Here is a 25711-nt window from a genome sequence, read left to right on the forward strand (position 1 = left end):
TCCATGTACCCACAGTGTTGGTTTGTCCTGCGTCGTTTTCCAGGGATTGCCCCGTCTCTGGCACCTTCTTTCCTCATCCCCTTGCTTTTGTGATTTTTTTGTAAAACCCTTACCACTTTGGAAATTTATAACTAATAAAATTTTATCTCTTTTTGCCATGTTACTCCCTTGTTCTCCTCTTCTTGCATAGTCCCAACTATTAACTGTATCTGTTCCCCACCTGAGTGCATGCAAGTTACTAAACAGACAAAATCACATTTAAACAGTGCAATGCATTATATGACAACACATATCTTCAAGGAAGAGTGTGGGCAGCACCTCTCCTTCCTTACAGACCACAGACATGTGAAGAGCTCTGCAGAGTATAATGTATACTTGTTCTATCTATCTATACACTTTTTATGATGCCCAATGGTGCTGTTAAAGGGCCCTTTATAGAGGCTGATAATTAACAGAATGATCGTTCATAAAAACGCTTGTTCCTGATCATTGGCCCTTGTAAACATATGAATGACCGTCAATCATAGTTTTGTCAGTGCTTTCTGGTCTAAGTTTTGACATTGTGTGCCCTTTTGAAGCCGTCACAAAGGGGTGATCAACCATGGTAATCATATGCAGACTGTATGGGGAAAGAACATTGGTGTTGTGTTTTTTTTTTTTTTATTATTCCCCATCTAATTTGCCTTGACCTGTGTAAAAGGGCCTATAAACAAGCGCCCCTCAGTGTGTGCAGATATCTGTCCATGACCAACTCAAACCACTCCCAGCATCTACAGGTTCAGTCTGATCTGTCCCAAATTTGTGTGTATATCCATCTGAAAGCCTAACTGCACTTATAGAATAAGGCTAGTTTCTCACAGCGGATTTTCCATCGCCTGTTCACGATTTTAATGTGTGTGCTGCGAAATACATCTGCAATGTAAATTGACAAGAGCTCCAGGTTTGAGGTCTGCAGCTTGTCAATTTTATACTGTGAATGTCTGTGCAAATGTCACCCTTTGCAATGCGACTCCCCCCCTTCTATTTCACAGTTAAAACCACAGTGAAACTGCCTCTTCACATATTATAATTGCAATGGTAATTTAATCCCTTGTTGCAGACAGATATGTAGACAGATTTGAGCAGTTTTTGAGCGTTATTGATCAATGCTGAAGGTAAAAAAGTGACTGATAATTAGGAAAAGAGGCTTTTTTTTTAAGATGTATTATAAAGTTTATCTCCTCTTACTTAATCGATTTTATGAGGAGAAGAAAAAAAAAACAATTAAAAGTGTAGTTACTAATTAGGCAATGTCAATGTGGATATGCAATAAATGCCTGATTTAGGAATACCTGTTTAACTCTGTGCAACACTGTAGCCCTGAAAAAAAACAAAAAAAACAAACACACATTAACAAGAGATGAGTGAATTCTTTCGAAACTAATCAAGTTTGTTAATTTCCAAAATTTGTGTATTTAGGCAAATCCAAATTTTGGGTGGTTTTGCTTTTGCAGGAAGGGTTAAAAAAAAACAAAAAAACTCCAAACCTCAAATTAGTACTCTTCTGTCCCCAGGCCTCCTGTCGAACCACTGCCATTTCTCCGATTGGTTCCTCTTCCTTCAACCAGTGCTAAACCCAAAAGCTTTCATATGGGGCGCAAAAGGGTCTACTGGCAGGTGCTGCTGCTGACTAAGCCACATGCTATCAAGTGATGTGTGTGGCACATTATTCACGTGCGTCGTGCCCCACATGACAACATGCAGCCTAATCAGCACAGCCATTGTTCGCCGAAAGACCCGGACAGAGAAGGAAGAGTAGCCGATTTGAAGCAAGTCTTGGTGTTAGCCAGACCTGGAGGTCCGCAGTGAAAGAATATGGGATCAGCCAGGCTGGGGCACGTCCACAAGGTGGTAGCTAGTGAGCTCTCTTACACCATTCAGAATGCAGTAATTGGGTACAGCATAACACATTGCCCCGTGTGTCCCTGTACCGGGAAGATGGAGGTCCCCAGTGTAACCTGTTGTGTGTATATGTAACGTTCTTCACAAGTGATGTGCCGCCGTCCATAACCACTACAAATGTGCCTCTGTATTACGCAGAAAAGAAAGCCAAGCATTATTCCTGCTATCCCTTGTATATACATTTCAACCTTGGTAAACAAGACTTTTTTTTTTCCAAAACCGGATGTTTTCTTCATTAATGTTTATAATAATAATCTTTATTTTTTATATAGCGCTAGCATATTCCGCAGCGCTTTACATACATTATCGTCGCTGTCCCCATCGGGACTCACAATCTAGATTCCCTATCAGTATGTCTTTGGAGTGTGGGAGGAAACCGGAGAACCCGGAGGAAACCCACGCAAACACGGGGAGAACATACAAACTCCTTGCAGATGTTGTCCTTGGTGGGATTAAGAAGTTAAAGGGGTCCAGGGTTGCACAAATTGTGAAACAAAACATGAAGGTGTCCGTAACCGAATCTCAGCCGCATGCACACACCCAAGTAAGGTGTTGAGGGGCACGGAAATAATGTCGGCTGAATTCCCCCCTTACACCCTCAGCACTGTAAGGACTGGAGGACTCGGTTGAAGGGAGAAAACCGGATAAAAACAGCTCCCTCCCAAACAGGGGGATCATTGCCCCCTGATCACTGCCACTGACTACTAGGAAGAGTATGAGCGAGATCAATATCTGTTTGTGAACATATTTTATACAACACAACCTCCATTTTGTTACATATTCTGACTTCTTACATAGCCTCACCCATCCCTTGTAGACTGAGCCCTCGCGGGCAGGGTCCTCTCTCCTCCTGTACCAGTCGCTGACTCGTTTTTTTTCCAAGATTATTGTACTTGTTGTTTGCTATGTATACCCCTTTTCACATGTAAAGCGCCATGGAATTAATGGAACTGCTATAATAATAATATATCTCAACTTTTACTGATCATCTGATTTACTTGCGTTTATTCTTACTTCTGGTATTAAATATCATAACTAGTGATGAGCGAGCACTAAAATGCTCGGGTGCTCGAAGCTCGGGTCGAGCACATTGGAATACTCTGGTGCTCGACACGAGCCCAATGTAAGTCTATGGGAAGCTAGAGCATTTTTCTGGCGGTCCCCCCCCCCCCACGGTGGTCTGCAGAAGGTCAAAAATTGCCCAGATCAATGGGAACAGTGCTCAATTAAACGGCAGACAGGCAGGCAGGGTATAAAGGAGGGTGCATGAAAAACATAGCAGGGCACTTGGAACACACTAGTGCCCTCCGATTTTCATGCACCCTTCTCTTTAAAAAAGCCGGGCGGCCATTCAGCAGCGGCATACACCGGTACCCGACAATTTAGAACAGAAAGAATAGAGCATCACACATAGATTAGATAGAAACATGTCAGTCACATATATAATAAGTACAGTGATAGTGTTGATTACTGTACTCGTCATTTAGTGTTAAAATAAAGGATTTATTAAAAAAAAAAAAAAATTGGCGTGGGGTTCCCTGTAATTTTAGTCTCTAGCGGAGGTTAAGCAGACGGCTGGGGCAGATGTTTGAAGCCTGGGAAGGGGGTAATACCCACGGAGCTTCCCAGGCTACTAATATCATGAATATTGGCCCCCTCTCAGGCTAGAAACACCAGCCGTCAGCCGCCCCAGATATGGCGCATCCATAGGATGCGCCAATTCTGGCACTTAGCCTCGCTCTTCCCACTGCCCTGTAGCGGTGGCAGTGGGGTAATAAGGGCTGGGGTTGATGTCAGCTTATAATGCCAGCTGACATCAAGCCCAGGTTAGTAATGGAGAGGCGTCTATAAGACACCCCCATTACTAACCCCATAGTCAAAGTTAAAAAAAACCCCACAAACACCCAGAATAAAGTCCTTTAATTGAAATAAACACACAATTCTTTAATGTTCTAATTTAAACCATACTTACCGTATCGCCCATTCCAGCTAAAGCCAATGATCTCCTGCAATAAAAGAAAAATAATAAAGCATCATCATCCTTACCTTTCCATGGTTCCCAGGATTGCTTCAGCTCTGCTACATTCACATGACAGGCTGGATCGCAGCCGAAAGCTGCCATCCAGCTTGCCATGCCGCAGACACTGAGAAGTGCAGGCATGCTTGCGCTCCTCAGTGTCTGGCTGTGACGGCATCCAGATGAGCCGAGTTCATGTCCAATGAACTCAGCTCACCTCATGCACGTCACTGACAGCGTGGGAGAATTCTCCTGCGCTCAGCGCTTGAGCAGGAGAATTCTCCCACGCTGAGATGACAGGCTGGATCGCAGCTGAGCGCTGCCATTCAGCATGCCATCCTTCATAGACACTGCAGAGCTCAGGCATGCTTGCGCTCTGCAGTGTCTCTGAAGGATGACAAGCTGGATGGCAGCGCTCAGCTGCGATCCAGCCTGTCATCTCAGCGTGGGAGAATTCTCCTGCTCAAGCGCTGAGCGCAGGAGAATTCTCCCACGCTGTCAGTGACGTGCATGAGGTGAGCTGAGTTCATTGTCGGCTCATCTGGATGCCGTCACAGCCTGACACTGAGGAGCGCAAGCATGCCTGCGCTTCTCAGTGTCTGCCTGCGGCATGACAGGCTGGATGGCAGCTTTCTGCTGCGGTCCAGCCTGTCATGTGAATGTAGCAGAGCTGAAGCAGTCCTGGGAACCATGGAAAGGTAAGGATGATGTTGCTTTATTATTTTACTTTTATTGCAGGAGATTGTTGGCTTCAGCTGGAATGGGCGTGATGGTAAGTATAGTTTAATTTAGAACAATAAAGATTTGTGTGTTTATTTCAATTAAAGGACTTTATTCTGGGTGTTTGTGTTTTTTTTTAACTTTGACTATGGGGTTAGTAATGGGAGTGTCTTACAGACGCCTCTCCATTACTAACCTGGGCTTGATGTCGTCAGCTTATAATGCCAGCTATCAACCCCAGCCCTATTACCCCACTGCCACTGCTACAGGGCAGTGGGAAGAGCGAGGCTAAGTGCCAGAATTGGCGCATCCTATGGATGCGCCATTTCTGGGGCAGCTGACGGCTGGTGTTTCTAGCCTGGGAGGGGGCCAATATTCATGGCACCCTTCCTGGGCTATTAATATCAGCCCCCAGCTGTCTGCCTAGCCTTTGCTAGCTATTAAAATAGGGGGGACCCCACGTCATTTTTTTTGGGTCCCCCATCTTAATAGCTAGTAAAGGCTAGGTATTCAGCTGGGGGCTGATATTAGTAGCCTGGTTAGCTCCGTGGGTATTACCCCCTTCCCAGGCTTCAAACATCTGCCCCAGCCGTCTGCTTACCCTCCGCTAGAGACTAAAATTATGGGGAAACCCACACCAATTTTTTTTTTAATAAATCCTTTATTTTAACACTAAATGACGAGTACAGTAATCAACACTATCACTGTACTTATTATATATGTGACTGACATGTTTCTATCTAATCTATGTGTGATGCTCTATTCTTTCTGTTCTAAATTGTTGGGTACCGGTGTATGCCGCTGCTGAATTGCTGGCTTTTCATGTTTCACTGTGAGCACTGTTCCCATCGATTTGGGCAATCACTGTAATGCCACAACCACCATGGCTGTGGCATTACAGTGAGTGGCAGACAATCCCTCCATGATTGGTGCTCTAAATAGCGCCAGACATGCAGTGAGGGGACCCGAGCTCCCGCCCGAGCATCTCGAAAGTACTCGGCGAGCTCCGAGCATCTCGAGTACTGAGCAGTGGCGAGCATGCTCGCTCATCACTAATCATAACCTTTACTCTAATAAAGCTTTCTGAGACAATCAGCCACAGTATTATGCAAGTAGACATGCTGTTGGGGAACCAAACCAATAGACTATATCCAAAAATGTATCATAGGGAAGCTTCTTGACATTACCAATATCACGTTATCTGACGAGTTATGGATTGTCTATATGTATGCAGGATCAGAAAAAAGCACCGAAATACATCACCAGAACCACAACCACAATCAGCATAGAAATACAGCACCAGAACCACCACCGTCACAGGAATGCAGCTCCGGAACCACCACCGTCGCAGGAATGCAGCTCCGGAACCACCACCGTCGCAGGAATGCAGCTCCGGAACCACCACCGTCGCAGGAATGCAGCTCCGGAACCACCACCGTCGCAGGAATGCAGCTCCGGAACCACCACCGTCGCAGGAATGCAGCTCCGGAACCACCACCGTCGCAGGAATGCAGCTCCGGAACCACCACCGTCGCAGGAATGCAGCTCCGGAACCACCACCATTGTCACATGTGTTTTGTGGAACCACTGTGCCACGGACCACGGAAAGCCTGGAGGGGCGTGACTAAGTGAGCACCGGACTGTTTGCTAGAGCCTCTGATGGTGAGGTTAGACTTGGTTCCCGATGAACTCCAGGTGCCACTCCAGGACAGGCCAATGGACACGCAGCAGCTGGACCCAGTAGGACAGACAGGATGGTGCGGCAGGCTGTGTTTGCGCCGGAGTGCGGCAGGCTGTGTTTGCGCCGGCATCTGGTACTCAACCATAACAACACAGACTGCAGAACAGAAAGGAGGAAACAATATATATGTAATGTCCCACAGCCATTGGCTGGGGACGTAATAGCAAGTGTGCACGCTGGCCCTTTAAGAGGGCGGGAGCGTGCGTGCGTGTGCCCGAAGTACACGGCTGGAAACAGGCAGAGCACAGGGGAGGGAAGCGCCAGCCGCAGCGCGGGTGAGTGAAGTAACACACCGGAGACCCTGCTTGTTAGACGGGGATCCGGCGTGGCGCTGAAGACCGTCACAGGAATACAGCACCAGAACCACCACCCTCGCGGTGATACAGCGCCTAGTTATGTCAGGTCAACCCCATATACAATTGTATCGCATGAACTTGCTACTCCCAGTATGTCATTAACAATAGTAAGGAGATGCTAGTAGTTATTAACAGCCTTCATCAGACTGTAGGACCATACAGGAACCACAGTACTGATGAGATGTACTCAGTTTCACAAACTTTTACATCCAGGTTCCTTAAAGGGCACATCTTCTCTGATTGGAGTCCTTTTTCTTTCTTTTCCATCTTGCTCAGATGCAATAATACATTTTCACATTCACAATTTGTCTCTGCAAATTTCCATCTTCTCAGGTCTTCTGCAGCACACGCCGGCACGGTGATCTTAAAAATAACAGTGAGATTATAATGCTCCTGAATAAAATTGTCTGACCTGTGGGGCACAGAGCCTCAGACTAAATAATTGCCACTAACTGTGCTCCCTGCAAAAAAATTGACTCTCTCATGGTACCCTTATGGGACAGGACCTCTACACTGTTCTTCTTTTCATATTGGGCACCCTCTTCACACTGTCCCCTCACACTGTGTCCTCCCTATACTGCCCAGTCTCCATATTGTGCCCTCACACTGTCCCCCATGCTGCCTCTATACTGCACTCACTACTCAGTCTCTATATTGAGCACTCAAACATTCTCTTCCATGCTGTCCCCTCATTTCTCCCCACTGACTCTTCTTACCTCATCTATAATGTCTCCTCACACATTTATCCCCACCCATACTTTCTCCTTACACATTTCCCCACCCATTCTGTCTCTCACACATTTTTCCCCACCCATACTGTCTCCTTACACATTTCCCCACCCATTCTGTCTTCTCACACATTTTTCCCCACCCATACTTTCTCCTCACACATTTATCCCCACCCATACGGTCTACTGACACATTCCGATCTTGAAAATACAGTATCTACTCATATATACCTTATAGCCGTCTTCTCATCCTGGGTTTCAATTATACTCGAGCCTGAAAGACGCACGTACAATTGAATGCTAATAAATGCTGGGAACAATTTTAGACCTTCTTTGAGCCAACTGTCAGCTTGACAGCCGGCTCAGAGAATGGCTGAATCTCACTTGAGATATGGGATAGTACCTATATGTAAATATATCGTTTTACGTTCCTAGACATCTTGGAACTGATTTATCTATATACTTATAAAATCTACCTTTAATTTCAGAGCCATTATTGTGTTAAAAAAGGTCAACACTTTAAAAAAAATGTTTAACATAAAAACTTGATAAAAAAAAAAAGAAAAAATGGGTAATTTTCGGATGACACATCCCCTCTTGCCAGGAAACCTGGTGTAGTGTATGTGGAATCATTGTTAGTTATCTGTCCTCAGGGCTGTGATCCTGTGTTATACATTTGCTGTACCCTTGAATCTTGATACCTTTTTTATATTTTCAGAAAGAAATTCATCCATATTATAATCTGAGTGTGACTGTGTTACGAGCCCGAAACATTAAAGGCGTGGACATGTGTAAGTTGTATAGAATGACTGACTATTTTGAAGGACAAATTGTTAGAATTTAATTGTTTCCACATTTTTAAGTAGGAATGACTTTTTTTATTTTTCAAGGTAGCCTGTCATCAGTTCTCATTATTTTCCGAATGCAAAAATAGTGCAGTGTATAGAAATAACTATGTAAACGTGCTTATGTATCAGAACCTTCACTGGAAGCAAGAAAATTAAAGAGGACCTTTCGCTGGATTTTTCATTTAAACAGCGTACCTTTTTCAATTGGCGCTACTCCACTGATTCTGGAACAGTTTTTATTTTTATTCTATGCCCCTTTATTCCCAAATTATGCCCCCTGGTAATGTAGAACACACAGTGCACAAATTTTCCTTTCATCCAACTGGCAATCTCACTCATTTTACTGTTAGGCTCATGGTAACATATATTCTGTGTTAAAGCAGGTAGCTATAATGGCACATCATTACAGGTTGGAAGCGATCAATACCTAATATTGGCACATCTGATTTATTAGCCATGCTGGAATACTACCTAAAAAAAAAAAAAAAGTTTCCATCCTCATGGTATATCGAAATAAGCTTCCATAGGTTATGCATATCTCCATCCAGAGGTTGGAAGATGGGAATTTTATCTGGTAGACATGTTTAAAATGTGTCTCCTCACCGGGCAATATTACACCTTGCCGGGCGTCAGGCTAAGAGTTAAACATTTCACTTCAAAGCACCTGATCAACTTTTGTGTGTTTTGACATGGTGTTGGGCCTCTGAGGTTGTATAGATCCTAAAGAATTTAAAGGGCTCCAGGAAACTCCATTTAATTTTGGTAGCTGCAAAAAAATACAATTCTCTAAATTTGGCTATTCACCCACCACATAAACTATACCTAGAAAAAATCTTTTCTCTTTCAAATTGGGTGGAGAAGTTCTTCACCGCATAGGAAAGCTTCATAGCCATCCTACCCTCGAGAATCTAAAGTGAAGTAGAGGTAACGTTCCATAATAAAACATTTTTTTGTTTTTTATTATGTTTGACATAAATATCTAGTAATATGAGCTGTAATACCTTGTATTAATATGGCATTCTTTACCTGAACTTCACCTTACTTTGTAACCTCCCATAAATATCATTCTCTTTAAAGAAGCCCTCCTCCTCCTCCCACCAAAGTTTTTATCCTCTTAATATATTGCAATCATCATATTATTATATACCGCCTTGTATTTACAATTGGTCATTTTGCCTTTGCCCAGATAATTCTTCTGTTTCCCATTAGGTCTGTGACATCACGTGATTAATAACTGACTAGCTGAATTATTCTAAGCTCTATGTGGAAACAGGAGGTCTCTGTTCCCTGTATGAGTCATGAGTCACTGCAAAAGTCCCTGGCATGGGGGAGGAGGGAGCAGCTGGGAAACAGGGAAAAGAGATTAACTGTTTCTACATAGAACATAGAAAAGAGAAGCATAATCTGGGTAGAAAGGCAAAATGAGCAATTGTAAGTGCACAGTGCTGTATAATATGATGACTGCAATATATTAAGAAGATAAAAACTTTGATAGGAGGAGCGCTTCTTTAATTTTATTATATGCAAAACTTTGCTAAAAACAAGTTAAATAATCAGGCTCAAGGCATCCTTGTAATACAAATATATAACTAATCAGTTATTCATCCATAGCTGTTAATTATGCTGATTTATTCCTTCTGAATTCTTTTTTGTTCCCTCGCTGTCCTTAGTGTCAGAGGCAGATTGCTATGTTGAGCTGAGACTTCCCACTGCATCTCCACTCCCTAACAGGACAAAAGTTGTGTATAATTCCCCAGACCCTGAATGGAATGAAACATTTAATTACCGGATTCATAGTGCAGTGAAGGTAAGATTATAGCCACTAAAAGCAGATGTGTCATCAGTTCTCACAATCGTAATTGCTTACATTTTTAAATGGACGTTACACGTTTTGAGTCTGGTGTACTGACTTAGAAAATCGATTTTAGAATGATTGTGTAGTCCTGATATTAAATTGTACCTGGCATTTCATTGAATGCATAATATTGAGCTCTAGTGTGTGTTGCTATATTTTTGCTTGCTTTGCTGCGTTATTTTCATGGGGGTAGTGACTCGCCCAGGGGAATGGGGATGACTCTGTACCCGGGCCTTTAGCCTGGCCTTTTTAGGGATGTCGCGGTGGTCTGCTCCAGGGCCCTTACCCTGGGGGTTGCTCCTTAAAAGCGTTTATGGTTGTTTATTTTATTTAAGAGTTCGTGACGCCACCTGTGGTTTCTGGTGAGAAGCACCAGCACTGCAGCAGTCCACTGAGGCCGATGATAAGGCAGCTCAATGGTATAGCTCCCCACAGGTGGAGCTAGGCCTCAGGGCAGTGTATGAAGTGGGAATGCAGGACAGGCGAGACCGAGCCAGGTCAGAGCAAGAACAGGGACAGACACGATAGTCACTTCAGTACCTTTTACTGATGGAAATTCAGGCACATCCCGGAGCACTGTAGGGTGAAGGGTGCATATCAGGATCCTCCCCAATGAGCGGGTTTTGGGCCTCCTGTTTCTTGCCTCTGCGTAGTAAGTTTCTGACCTGCCTGGAGCTAGGCCTAACTTTGTCTCTGTCCTGCGCTGGCTGCCCTTGTGGTAGGGCCTTTTCTTGGAGTACACGCTCCTCAGCTTGCGGGGCCTATGTGTCTTCTGGCTCTGTTACGTATCAGCACTTTAGCGATCCTGGGACTTGTAGTTCTCCAGGGATTACGGTTATGTCTTACTAGGTCATAGAGATCCCGGTAAACTTCGGACCCGGTGTCCGGTATCTGCTTCAGGGTGAGCCAGTTAAGCTCCTCTGCCCCCTATGTACTAACTCTCCACTTCGCCTTCGGCCTACTCGGGCCCTCACTAGGCTACTCACACTAACGGCAGCTTGCCGCGCTTCACTGATCTTATGGCACTGGCACACCTAAGCTCACTTCTCTGAGCTATACTGAGTCTTGATCTGGATAAGCTCCACTGCAGGATAGCAATTTGCAGGAGCTGGAACAGGCTTTTGTCCTCTGAGGTAACTCTTCTCAGACTGTACTGGACTCACTGCTAAACCAGAATAGACTAACAACTAACTGCTGCCTGGCTCCACCTTCCCTATTTATCTATCCCTAACGGGCTCCCTCTGGTGGTCTGAGGTGGAAGGTGGAGATGTGTGAATGGTTATGGGGGCCTCTTGTGGAGGAATCCATCACTACTCCCTTCTAGGATCTGTGATACCAAGCACAGCTGGGCGTCACAGTAGCCCCTAAGTTGTTGCACAGTTAACAAATTTATTTTAGTGAGCGTTTACCTGATTGAACAGATACAGAAATTACAAGTATTGATATCTTCACAAAATTGGTTACAGATGAATTCAAAAGAACTGGTCAGGTAGAGAGAACCGGTCAATCTAACCTCTCTAGTGAAGAAAGGAGGGCCCTAGACAATCTTGCTAGGAATAAGGACTTAATTTTTAATTCATCTGATAAAGGGAGTAATCTTGTTATACTGGATCATCTTACTTGTGAAAAAATGTGTCGGTATATTTTGGATGATGGACTTGTATGATGATAAGAGACCCTACTAATACTTTCCTTCAAGGGCTGGAGGAACTGTTGATTGGAGCATTGAACTCTAGATTAATTTCGAAAAATAAAATTTATTTTATGTAGCCCAAGTTTACTATGCTGGCAACTTTTTATGCACTCCCTAAGGTACACAAGGCCTTGACACCATTAAAAGGATTCAGGGATCTATTCCATTACTGAAAATTGCAGTATATGAATTGACAAAATACTAAGGCAATTTGTAATCTCACTGCTCCCCTAAATAAGGTATACATCTGATCTTCTCAAGTTCGAGGACATTGTCATTGGAGAAGATGTACAGCTAGCATCAATAGATGTTGAGGCACTGTATAGCAGCATCCCACATGATGCTGACTTGAGGGCTTTGGAGTATTACCTCATATCCAGAGGAACACATTTCATACTCCATAATAATTTTGTCCATGAACTACTGGATTTTATGTTAAGACACAACTATTTTACCTTCAATTAGAGGTTTGACCACCAGCTCAGGGGCACTGCGATGGGAACCCCATGTGGCCCGACGTATACCAACTTGTTCCTTGGCTGGTGGGAGGACACTGTTGTGTTTGGAGAGGACAATGTGTCTTGGTGGAGCCCACAGATATAACTCTGGGAGGAATACATAGATGACATTCTTATTTTCTGGTCTTTTTTTAAGAACTTTGTCAATGAACTGAATGTCAACACTTTGGGTCTTTAAACTTAATTTCAAAATTGATCACAATACAAGCAACCTATGTCTTACTCAATACTTTATGCATAACCATATTACAATATTTATAAAAGACGCATAACCTTATTCACACTATATTACAACGCGATTGGTGGCTTCAGGGGTAGAAACGTGATAGTACACTCCACTACTCCTACATATTTGTTGCAGCACTGAGGTTCTCAAGATGAGTCAGGGGACCTGTATAATTTAGACATTTATGGAATATCCACAGGATGTCTAAGATGGGAAAACTTCTTTAGACATGTTAGAAAAGCTGACAGAATTTAAAACTTCACCAAGAGGTGCATGTCACTATTTTTCTGCAATAATAGTGTAAGGAGGGACAATATTGTATGAGTGGTGTGTGCCAGAGCTGCTTTTTAATCCCAGTGCTGCCAACAGGAACTCCATCCACACATTACATCAACTGCAAAGTTAGTTTAATATTCGCATAACTAAATCCAACATTTCTTTATCTTTTCATTAATATTGCAAGATAGCGGAGCATTTATAAAATAATGGAAATTGTTCTGTGTCACCCTTGTATCTCCTGTCTTGTAGAACATCCTGGAGCTGACTCTGTATGACCGAGACCTAATGCTGGATGATGAGCTCTCTTCAGTAGTATTTGACGTAGGAAACATTAAACCTGGCCAAACCACTAGGAGAGTCTTTAAACTCAACCCAAAGGTATGTTCGATGAGCGTAGTCCCCTGTTAACTAGTCAAAAGATGAAACCCTGTTTCAGAAATACTGGCAAATTCTATATTTTTTGGCAAAAAGTAAAATATAATTTTTTTTTTTGTGTTTTTGTCTTCAAATTATATGAGCATTTTTTTTCATTTCTTAGGATAAAGAGGTCTTGGAAGTTGAATTTCACATTGAAGAAAGGTATGAGATGTATAGGAATTTGTATACTAGATATGGGGGTTGCACTATAGTTTTTAACATGCAAATCAATATATTTCAACAGCCCGGACCCTCCCAGTGAAATAATCACCAATGGTGTCTTAGTGGTGAGTTTGTTAAATCTTTCTATTAATACAATACAGCTCTTATTCAGATAGATGACTTCCTGAATCCAATCTGTGCTAAATAGTGTTGAGCGAGTATGTTCTGTCCGAGTATGCTCGGGCCGAGCACCGAGTATTTGTAGCTGCTCGGTAATATGGTTGAATCGCTCCCGTGTGCATGATTTGCAACTGTTTGACAGCTTTATTACATGTGAGGAATGTGTAAGAAATAGACATTCCTCACATGTAATAAAACTGTCAAACAGTTGCAAATCATGCACACGGGAGTGATTCAACCATATCACCGAGCAGCTGTAAATACTCGGAGCTCGGCCCGAGCATACTCGCCGAAAGGGTTAACAGAACATACTCGCTCAACACTAGTGCTAAATCATAACAAATTCAAGCCACCTGTACTAAGAAAAGCTGATGTTAAAAAAGAAAATATACTGATCTTCCAGTTTTCACACTGACCACTAGGACTTTATTAAACTCCTACTTCCTGTCCTTACGAAAAGCATTTACATTTGTTTCCTTGTAATCAGAAGCAGGATTACAATGACCTGTATACACCTCTATACACAGCTGATAACACAGGATCCACCTCTCACAATAAGTGACCCTACAGCTCTCTCCCCCACCGCCTTCACAATGACCTTTGACTAGGATCATTATACACTTCAATGCAAAAGATCTGGCTGGTGTCTGACCATTATGGCTGATGTGTTTCCTGAAGCAACAGGAAGTTACAATCTAAAAACTCCCTAGTGGCCAGTATGAAAATGGCAAGATTTTCATTTTTAATACAGATTATAATGTGTAAAAACTATAGGCTGTTGCCAAAAATAAACCTGATGTAATCAACAGGTCATTTTCTGATGACTTCAAAAATTTCCCTTTATCATACAGAATTTTATTTATGCAATTATTCATGTATGCTGTAATAAGCAATCATGATATATAACATATATATATATGTGTATGTATATGTAGCACCCTGAGGATTCGGCTGCTACAGGGGTATTGCACCTCAACCCAGAGGTGTGATATTCCACTCCCGGGTAAGGATGGAGTGTGGAACTGAGCTCAGAAAGCTGCATGCACTACACACATCCCATTTCCGAGGAACAGACTAACGGTACTCCCACTTAGAAATGTGCAGGTACGACCGAGTCTGTTCCTGGCTGGAGTGGGAGGGGGGTGGTACATCCCAGTAGTGTAGGGGCAGATAGGGGGAGCAGCCTGGGTAAAGTTAGGAGCTCATTGGGTGCTGGTCACCTGAGCTCACACATAGAGGGAGTATTTAAGGTGGGCACCATCTAAGAACAGGGTCAGTCAGTCAGTCTGTGAGAAGTCAGAGGAAGAAAGCAGAAGAGCAGAGCAGCCCCAGAGCAAGAGTGAGAGAGGAGAGAGAAAGACCCAGAGGGGGAGACAGAAGGAACTCTGAGAACCCAAGTACAACCCTAGGGTGAAGAGTTGGCAACAGGGTACCGGATCCCAAACTGGTGGGGGCTAAAGCATACCTCAGCCAGAGACCGGAGGCCGTGGGCAGGATCTGCCACGGCCACCCATCACATCCACCCTGAAGGCAAACCACGTGTAGGGTCAGGGAACCCAAGGCCAAGGGTCTCCCAACAGAAGGCCCGAGGGAGCTGGACCTAGGTGGATCCCTGGTGGGGACGGCCAGAAGAAAGGACAAGAAGGAGGGCTCAGGGACACGCTCCGGACTTGCTTGGGGGTTGGCTGAATCCAGGACCTGGTGGACGCAGCACGGCTCGGGTGGTCACTCAAGGCCGGAGTGACCGGAATATCTGCAGTAAGTAAACACCCTGAACTGCACAACCCGACTCTGTCTTTAATTAACATCTACGCTGCACCACCACAACCCCCATCCTCTGCACCTGACCCCCTGAGGCCATACCCCTCCCGTTGGGGGTTATACTATCTAAAGCTGCACCAACACCATCAGCCTCAGCGGACCCTGCTGCAGCGGCGGCCGTAGTGACCGCAATCCAACGGGTGGCGTAGTCGACATAACGAACTTTATAACATCTGTAGGACTGCCACATACTCTGAGCTTGACACCCTGGGCACGGACCGGGTCACAGCCACTCGGAGACTACAACCCCCATCTGATCCGGCTCCGGGTATTCCCCTAAAGAATATGGCCCAGGGGGCGCGTCAACTTTGGCGTAGTCGGCAGGATTACGTGCCCGCAACACCCGGGTACTGCGTGCCTGAAGAAAAGAACAAGTTTACCTCAAAAAGAAGTCTCCCGCCGGTTCCGGAGGGTCCCCGCCATCGGGCTCCATCACAGATCGATTCCCGCCGGTTGTCCGCCATTAACAGCTTTTTCCCGCCATCTGCAGAGTTTCCCGCCACTGGGAGACTATTCCCGCCATTTCCAAAGGTTTCCCGCCTTGTCAGAGCGGACACCATTATGGGCGTGCCAGAGGATGGCAAGAGGCCGCCTCCCATCGTGGGCCAGGACCGAAAATGGCGCCAAAAGTGGAAACCGCCCCCACCAACAGAGACTGTGATGCTAGAGGTGTCTGTCAGCGTGAAAGAACTGCCCCTGGAGCTGACAATCACCAAGTGGCCCCGGGACCGCCCTCGAAGTGGGAGGACTGAGAACAAGAGAGCAAAGATGGGTGTCGCCTGGAGCAGTCTGGAGAGAGCGCACCCGGAGACAAGACGTCTGGAGGAGAGTCCAGAAAGAGCCTACCCGGAGATGGAGGGAGAGCCAGGCAGCACCGACCCAGCGGTCAGGAGCCTGATGCGGGCCGCCACTCCAGGCAGCACCGACCCAGTGGTCAGGAGCCTGTTGCCGGTCGCCACTCCAGAAGGCCTGCTGGAGACAACGGGAGGAGAGCAGAGCAGCACCGACCCGTTGGTCAGGAGCCTGCTAGAAGCAACGACCCCACTAGGCTTAGTGGAGGTCTTGGCACAGCTCCCCCGAGATCGGGAGTGTGCACAGACTGCGCTGGAGGGCCTCGCACGGAGGATGGCCCGGGTGCAGCGGGAGACGTTGGCGGAGTGGAGCCGAGAGATGGCCCAGCGGACCGAGACTCGTCAGCGGAGCACGCCACCCGAGACGAGGAGACAGACCGCCTCTGAGGATGGCGCAGGAGGACTGAAGGCCGGAGACGGCGCCGAGAAGGGAGCCGAACGAAAGGAGGCAGGTAAAAGGGACGTTTCTACCCCAAACCGGGAAACCGCGTACCTGCCCCAGCTCCCCGTCGCAGAGCCCGAAGTACCCCCTGCCGTGCCCGTAACCGCAACGTCACTGCCACAGACTAGGCCTCAACCGGAAGCCGCAGCCGCGACCCCTGTGACGTCACACGCCTCGACCCCGAGCGTGACCAAGCAGGAAGTACCACCAGCCTGGTCGCAAGGCCTAGTACCCCCGGGCGCCGCAATACCAACAGCGCCCCCTACCTCCGCGGAGCCACCGGCCTGGTCGCAGGGCCAAGTAGCCCAGGGCGCCGCCGTCCTTACGGTGCCCTTCACTTTCCAGGTGCCCCAGGCCTGGCCGCAAGGCCTGGGCAACCCGGGCGCCACCACCACCGCGCCCATAAAACCAAGAGTGCCGCATCTGGGAGAAGATTTGTTCGCCCAACATACGTGCCCGGATGGGCAGCCCTTTATATGGCCACCGGAGTTTCACCATCCCCGACTCCGGAAAGAGAGACCCCTAGACGAGCCCCTGATTCCGGTTCCAAAGCCCGTAAAAAGGACCTCGCCCCCGCTAGAGGAGGCACAGTTTGAGTGGGACCCCACCGGAGAAGATCTCATGGGGTTCACTCAGGAGACTCGGGCAGCCGCAGCGGAGCGTGCAGAGTGCTGCCGCCAGCAGCTCGAGGTCTTTGAGAGGGAGCGGAGAGAGAGGCGGGTCCGGGAACAACAAGCCCAAATAAAGAGCGCGGAGCAGAAGAGCCGGGCCAGGAGGAGTCCCCGTGCAGCTCATGGTCCCCCTTCCACCGGGACTGTGATCAAGTTCAATATGCAGCACGGGTGGGGCTTCATCCGAGATCACCGCACCCCAGGCGACGTCTTCGTGACAAGAAGAGACGTTGAGTCCCACCTACCGGAGGGACACAGAGGACGTGACCTGTATGTAGGGGACGAGGTCACCTTCACCCGGCACAAGTGTGCCAAAGGACCCTACGCCCTCCATGTGCATCGCCTGACGGAGGAGGAGCTGCGGTGTGAGGAGGAGCAAGAGGACCCGGACGGGTCTGAAGCTAAAGGTAACCACAAAGAAAGAGCAGGAGGACGTCGTCGTTGAGTACAGCAGAGTACAAGCTGTATATAGTTGCCCGTCGGGGCACAGTGAACTGTTGATAATATAGTCCCCGTTGGGACCAGCGAATTGAACTGTTACCCGTATTTCCCTTAATTCCCACTGACCGAGAACTGAGAGCGGTCATCCCTTTCCTAATACCTGGCCGAGGACTGAGAGCGGCCATATCCCCTTGTATATAGTTGCGCTTCCTAAAGCGCCCCCTACCGGTTTTATAGGAAGACCATTTTTCTAGAGAAACTGTTGCACTTTTCCCGGGCACACGTTGCACAGTGTCCGGAGGAGGAGCCAGAAGCAAGAGAAGTCTACGAGAATGTTATTTATGAAAAAAAAAAAAGTTTTATTGCTGATATATATGTTTTATATGTTTTTATTATGTTGTTTATGCAAAAATTGTATGTTTTGGTGTTTTTATATCTTACAGCCCGAGGACGTGCTGTGATTTACCAGGGGGGAATGTAGCACCCTGAGGATTCGGCTGCTACAGGGGTATTGCACCTCAACCCAGAGGTGTGATATTCCACTCCCGGGTAAGGATGGAGTGTGGAACTGAGCTCAGAAAGCTGCATGCACTACACACATCCCATTTCCGAGGAACAGACCAACGGTACTCCCACTTAGAAATGTGCAGGTACGACCGAGTCTGTTCCTGGCTGGAGTGGGAGGGGGGTGGTACATCCCAGTAGTGTAGGGGCAGATAGGGGGAGCAGCCTGGGTAAAGTTAGGAGCTCATTGGGTGCTGGTCACCTGAGCTCACACATAGAGGGAGTATTTAAGGTGGGCACCATCTAAGAACAGGGTCAGTCAGTCAGTCTGTGAGAAGTCAGAGGAAGAAAGCAGAAGAGCAGAGCAGCCCCAGAGCAAGAGTGAGAGAGGAGAGAGAAAGACCCAGAGGGGGAGACAGAAGGAACTCTGAGAACCCAAGTACAACCCTAGGGTGAAGAGTTGGCAACAGGGTACCGGATCCCAAACTGGTGGGGGCTAAAGCATACCTCAGCCAGAGACCGGAGGCCGTGGGCAGGATCTGCCACGGCCACCCATCACATCCACCCTGAAGGCAAACCACGTGTAGGGTCAGGGAACCCAAGGCCAAGGGTCTCCCAACAGAAGGCCCGAGGGAGCTGGACCTAGGTGGATCCCTGGTGGGGACGGCCAGAAGAAAGGACAAGAAGGAGGGCTCAGGGACACGCTCCGGACTTGCTTGGGGGTTGGCTGAATCCAGGACCTGGTGGACGCAGCACGGCTCGGGTGGTCACTCAAGGCCGGAGTGACCGGAATATCTGCAGTAAGTAAACACCCTGAACTGCACAACCCGACTCTGTCTTTAATTAACATCTACGCTGCACCACCACAACCCCCATCCTCTGCACCTGACCCCCTGAGGCCATACCCCTCCCGTTGGGGGTTATACTATCTAAAGCTGCACCAACACCATCAGCCTCAGCGGACCCTGCTGCAGCGGCGGCCGTAGTGACCGCAATCCAACGGGTGGCGTAGTCGACATAACGAACTTTATAACATCTGTAGGACTGCCACATACTCTGAGCTTGACACCCTGGGCACGGACCGGGTCACAGCCACTCGGAGACTACAACCCCCATCTGATCCGGCTCCGGGTATTCCCCTAAAGAATATGGCCCAGGGGGCGCGTCATATATGTGTGTGTGTAATATATAACACCACAGTACTGTGGGAACAATGCTGCAAAGGAAGTGTTTGTTTTTTTAAATATATGTATATTAACAATTTATTAGTAATTAAAATGCAAAATGACTAAACAAAAGAGAAATCTAAGTCAAGCCAAGATTGGGTGTGACCGCCCTTTGCCTTCAAAACATCATCAGATCTTCTAAGTACACTTGTACTTACTTACCTTCAGGTTTTTTCTTTGCTTACTATTTTGTAAGGAACTTGGCAAGGAGGTTGTTCCAAACATCTCTGAGAACTAACCACCGATCTTCTGTGGATGTCACTTGTGCAAATCCTTCTGTCTCCTCATTTTATCCCAGACAGACTCATTGATATTGAGATAATTGCTTTGTTGGGGGCCATATCATCACTTCTAGAACACCTTATTCTTCTTTATGCTAAAGATGGTTCGTAACCAACTCAGGATCAGGCCATTTACTCCCCGATCTTGACCAGGCATTTTTTTTTATAGATGTGCTTTAACCCCTTTACAGCCCAGGGCATATTAATCTGTACCTGCGCCCTAGGCTTTAAGAGCCTGATACGTATTAATACGCCCTGGCGATTGCACCCCCACACAGGCTGTGCGGGTGCGATTGCCGCAGAGTGTCAGCTGATAGTACCGGGTGTCAGCTGTGACAATGTGTGGGGAGTGGTGCCGCACCGCTCCCGGCACATTAACCCCCGGAATGCTGCGATCGAAGTCTATCGCAGCATACCGGAAGTAAGCGCCGTTACTCACCTCTTCCCTGGCGTCCCGCACTGTCTGAGGCCGGGTCCCATGGTTATCATGGTGACCCAATGTCGTCATGACAACATCCGAGTCACCAGACAGCAGGAAGATACTTTGATCATGCGCAGTGCATGACCAAAGTAACTTCTCCCTGTGTGCAGCGCTGACAGGCTCTATAGCACAGGGATGGTGCTGCATTCCTGTGCTATACAGGTGATCAGAGTAAAAAAAAAAGTGAAAGTCCCATAGTGGGACAGAGTAGAAAAGTAAAAAAAAAGTGTTAGAAAATGAAAAAATTATGAAAATATATAAAAAAAAATATCTCCGAAACATAATTTTTTTTCCCCTTCAATAAATAAATATGAAAAAAAAACAAAACAATAAGTACACATATTTGGTATCGCCGCATCCGGAACGACCTGACCTATAGAATTGTCCCACTAGTTAAACCCTTTAGTGAACACTGTAAAAAAATAAAATAAAAAACAAAGCAAAAAACGATGCTTTATCATCATACCGCGAAACAAAAAATGGAATAAAACGCGATAAAAAAGATGAATATAAATAAAAATGGTACCGCTGAAAACGTCATCTTGTCCTGCAAAAAAACAAGCCACCATAAAGCTCCATCAGCCGAGAAATAAAAAAGTTACAGCTCAGAATAAAGCGATGCAAAAAAAAATGTTTTCTATAAAATAGCTTTTATTGTGTAAAAGCGCCAAAACATAGAAAAACAATATAAATGTGGTACCGCTGTAAACGTACTGACCCGAAGAATAACGCTGCCTTATCAATTTTACCACACGCGGAACGGCATAAAAAAATATACATTCCTGAATTGTTGTTTTTTGTTTATTCTGCCTCCCAAAAATCAGAATAGAAAGCGATCAAAACATGTCATGTGCCTGAAAATGGCACCAATAAAAACGGCAACTTGTCGCGCAAAAAACAAGCCATCACATGACTGTCGGCTGAAATATGAAAAAATTATAGCTCTCAAAATATGGCGATGCAAAAACTAGTCTTTGCAAAAAAAACAAACGTCTTTTAGAGTGTAACAGCTGTCAATCATAAAAACCCGATATGAATCTGGTATCGCTGTAATCACACTGACCCGAAGAATAAAGTCGTCTAATCAGTTATACCACACGAGGGATGACGTAAGAAATAAACTCTAGGGTTAGCGTTGTGCTAGGGCCAGGGTTGGGGTTGTGCTAGGGTTGGGATTTTTTAGAAAGTGAAGAAAAAAAATGATGACGATATGGCGACTAGTGTTGAGCACAAGTGCTCGCTACCTGAGTTTGCATCGGGTGCTCGGGTATGCACCGAGTATCCCAGGTGCTCGAGTGACATGCTCGAGTCTCCGCCCCATATGCTTCGTGGCCAAAAAAACCTTGTGGGGATTACCTGCCATGCACAAGCGATCCCCGCATGTTTTTTTTTTGGGGTGTCTATCAGCCGTGAAACATGCGAGGCAGGGACTCTAGCATGTCCCTCGAGCACCCGCGATACTTGGTGCATACCCAAGTACCTGATGCAAACTCAAGTAGTGAGCACTTGCACTCAAGACTAATGACAACTTATTCAATATGATGACCTAATGTTATTAAATTCTGTGTCGTACCTCCAGGTTCAAAATGTTCGCTATACCCCTTGATAAAATCCTTAAGGGGTCTAGTTTCCAAAATGGGGTCAATTTTGGGGGGTTTCCACTATTTAGGCACATCAGGAGCTCTCCAAACGCAACATGGCGTCCGCTCTCAATTCCAGCCACTTTTGCATTCACAAAGTCACACCGTGCTCCTTCCCTTCTGAACCCTGCCGAGTGCCCAAACAGTGTATTTTCCCCACATATGGGGTATCGGCGTACTCAGGAGAAAAGTTTTAGGCTCCATTTTATCCTCTTAACCCTTGTGAAAATAAATAAAAAAATTGGGGCTAAGGCTATGTGCCCACGTTGCAGAAATGAAGCAGAAAATTTCTGCTTCATTTCTGCAAGTCCTCTCCCGGAAAAACGCATGCGGAATTCCGCACTCGTTTATCGCGCGTTTTTCTCGCGTTTATCGCGCGTTTTCCACATGCGGAATTGCCTTGCGTTTTTTATGCATTGGACAAAGGCAATTCCGCTTGCGGAAACGCAAAATTAATTGACATGCTGCGGATTTTTGAACGCAGCATAAACGCTGCGGAAAAATCCGCAGCATGTGCATAGAACTTGCGGAATCCCATTCTGGACCATGGGGTGCGGATTAGCAAGCGTTTTACAAGCGTTTCCGCTGCGGAAATTCCGCATCAAAAACGCTTGTAATCCGCAACGTGGGCACGCAGCCTAAAACATCATTTTTGTGGAAAAAGTTTGATATTTTTTTTTTATTTTCACGGCTCCATGTTATAAACTTTTGTGAAGCACCTGGGGATTCAGGGTGCTCACCACACATCTAGATAAGTTCCCTGAGGGGTCTAGTTTCCAAAATGGTGTCACTTGTGGGAGATTTCCACTGTTTAGGCATCAGGGGCTCCTCAAACACAACATGGCATCTGCTAATTATTCAAACAAATTTTACATTCAAAAAGTCAAATGGCGCTCCTTCCCTTCCAAACCCTGCCACGCGCCCAAACAGTGGTTTTCCCCCACATATGGGGTATCAGCGTGCTCAGGAGAAATTGCACAACAAATTTTGGGGTTCACGTTTTAACGATACCCTTGCGAAAATATAAAAATCGGGTCTAAAGTAACATTTTTGTGAAAAAAAATAAATGTTCATTTTTTTCTTCCACATTCCAAAAATTCCTGTGAAGCACCTGAAGGGTTAATAAAGTTCTTGAATGTGGTTTTGAGCACCTTGAGGGGTGCAGTTTTTAGAATGGTGTCACTTTTGGGTATTTTCTGTCAAAGGCCCCTCAAAGTCACTTCGAATGTGATGTGGTCCCTAAAAAAATGGTCTTGTAAATTTTGCTGTAAAAATGAGAAATCGCTGGTCAATTTTTACCCCTTATAGCTCCCTAACAAAAAAAAAATGTTGGTTCCAAAATTGTGCTGATGTAAAGTAGACATGTGGGAAATGTTAACTATTTTGTGTGACATATCTCTCTGATTTAAGGGCATGAAAATTCAAAGTTTGAAAATTGTGAAATTTTCTAAATTTTCACCAAAATTCTGTTTTTTTCACAAATAAACGCAAATGATATCGAAGAAATTTTACCACAATCATGAAGTACAATATGTCACGAAAAAACATTCTCCGAATCAGGGGGATCCGTTGAAGCGTTCCAGAGTAATTACTTCATAAAGTGACACAGGTCAGAATTGAAAAAATTGGCCTGGTCATTAACGTGCAAACCACCCTCGGGGGTAAAGGGGTTAAAGAGCTTTGAAAATTGCTGTTTGGATATTCAAATAATTTTGGCATCTTTTTTACGTGATACATGGGACTTAATTTTGATTTCTTTTCATATTTTTTTATTTAGAGACTATGCTAGTAACAATGATTTGGATGGCAATGATTGTCATAAAATACATTTGGGGGCATTTCAACATTTACATTTTTAATGCGCAATTTCCCCTGTTAGGCCACGGCCCCACTATCAGTATTTTGTCAGTATTTGGTCAGTATTTTTTCCCAGGAGTGGGAGCCAAAACAAGGTAAGGAACAATCAGAGAAAAGGTATAATAGAAACAAGTCACCAATTCTGCATTATCACCCACTCCTGGTTTTGTCTCCCACTCCTGAGAAAAAATACTGATAGTGGGGCCATGGTCTCAGGGCCACTCTCACAAATGAATAAATCGGATGAGTCTAATGCAAGAAAACATCGTTTTACTCTCTGACAATATTATTAAATAATAAGACAACCACAAATATTACCGCGCCAAGTACAATCAGAGCTTGTATGTATCCTCACTGCGGGGGCAGTTAGAAGTGGGATATCCATCTGAGTAGCACTTCCACTTTCTAATTTAGTATTTATCTACACCCATCTAGGCAGAGCCACCAGCTCTGATTTGCACTTAGCTCGATAGTATTTGTGGTTGTTTTATTATTATATTGTGCAGGCAGCTACACACAGAGCCTGCTTACTACCAGCAGTTTTTTTCTATCCTGTGTGAAGCGCCAGTGTGTTTATTTTTTTTTAGTTTTCAATGTTATTAAATGATTCAGTGCTGATCTGCAAGTTTTTTCTCAGCTCGGACTGAGAAAAAAGATTGCATCATGCTGTGAGTGGATGCGAGAATTGGATTGCACTCGCCAATGCAAGTCAATGTGTGCGAGAAAAAAACTGCACAGCACGCGGACCATGCGTGTGCTTTGTAATTTTTACGCACACATCTCAAAGGAAACCCAACATTTCATCAGCCAAGGGTAGAGAAGATATGAGAGTTGTGAAGTAGTTCTGTTTAGCAGAGTTAGTGGCCAACTTTGAATGTGAAGATTGCTTGCTGGAAAGTGGTAAGGTCTTGTGTATTTTCTTTCATCGCCGCTCCGCAACCTTGGACTCTTGGTGCAGCTTTTTTGTGAGGTTATTGTGCCAGGGTTGTCTATTGATTCATTGTCTTGTGCTATGAGAAGGGCAGCAGAGTCAATAGATGATGCCAGTATGGCATTGTAGAAAGCTGTGGCTGTATCTGTGTCATGGAGTGGAGATATTTCTTGACATACAAATTTTGATCACGTTTTATCCTACTTTGTTCTCCAGTATGATGAAAACATTGATACCGGTTAATTATTGTTAAAAATAAAAAATTTTCTTGATGCAGCAATATCAAATATTTGAACATTTTTATGTATTGCAGGGCATTAGAATTGTCAGTTTCACACTGGCAGGAACTAACTGGCATCGTACCTGGAAGAACTGGGAGTCCTTCTTTGACGGTTGCAGTGGCAACCAACAGGACCTTGTGATCATGGAATGGGGGTGCCGAAAGGGTTAAAGAGGAAGCCACTCTACTCTCACTACCGTGTAAATGCGCATGTCACCATTGACTGCGTCATTTAGTGAATTAAACATCCGGAATCTGTGTTGGCACCAGTCCAGTTAGTTCCCACAGGGCCTTGGCTCTCAAATAAAAATAAAAATCAAGGCAGCAAAGATTGAGGCAGAGAGGCTCAATGCCAAAGAAAGTAAAAATTCTCCAAAAATATTCTTCAACTACATAAACAATAAGAAACTAAAAAAATATTGTGTTGGCCTCCTCAAAAATAGTCTGGATGAAATGGTGGAAGAGGATGAGGGAAAGGCCAATTTACTAAACACCTACTGTATAGTGTTTACACAAGAAAATCCCATCCTTGGTCATTTTAACCTCTACTTTGGGCAAAATCTTTGAGGGTTTTCTAATAGATGCTATTTTGGAGTATCTCAAT

The 25711-nt window shown here is 45.4% G+C and overlaps 1 protein-coding gene across 2 annotated transcripts in view; it reads left to right on the forward strand.

The window, feature by feature from the left end:
• Nucleotides 1-25711, forward strand: part of PLA2G4F (phospholipase A2 group IVF) — a 114148-nt gene that overhangs the window by 18701 nt on the left and 69736 nt on the right. For both annotated transcript variants that reach the window (XM_073639097.1, XM_073639098.1), the window contains 5 exons: nucleotides 8222-8294; nucleotides 10022-10158; nucleotides 13172-13300; nucleotides 13461-13501; nucleotides 13584-13626. In XM_073639097.1, the coding sequence (XP_073495198.1) occupies nucleotides 8222-8294; nucleotides 10022-10158; nucleotides 13172-13300; nucleotides 13461-13501; nucleotides 13584-13626 (423 nt within the window). The remainder of the gene's footprint in view (nucleotides 1-8221; nucleotides 8295-10021; nucleotides 10159-13171; nucleotides 13301-13460; nucleotides 13502-13583; nucleotides 13627-25711) is intronic.

The sequence above is a fragment of the Phyllobates terribilis genome, unplaced genomic scaffold (genome assembly GCF_046119375.1).
Source record: "Phyllobates terribilis strain yellow unplaced genomic scaffold, ASM4611937v1 Scaffold_7__3_contigs__length_470593459, whole genome shotgun sequence".
NCBI classification, from domain to species: Eukaryota; Metazoa; Chordata; class Amphibia; order Anura; family Dendrobatidae; genus Phyllobates; species Phyllobates terribilis.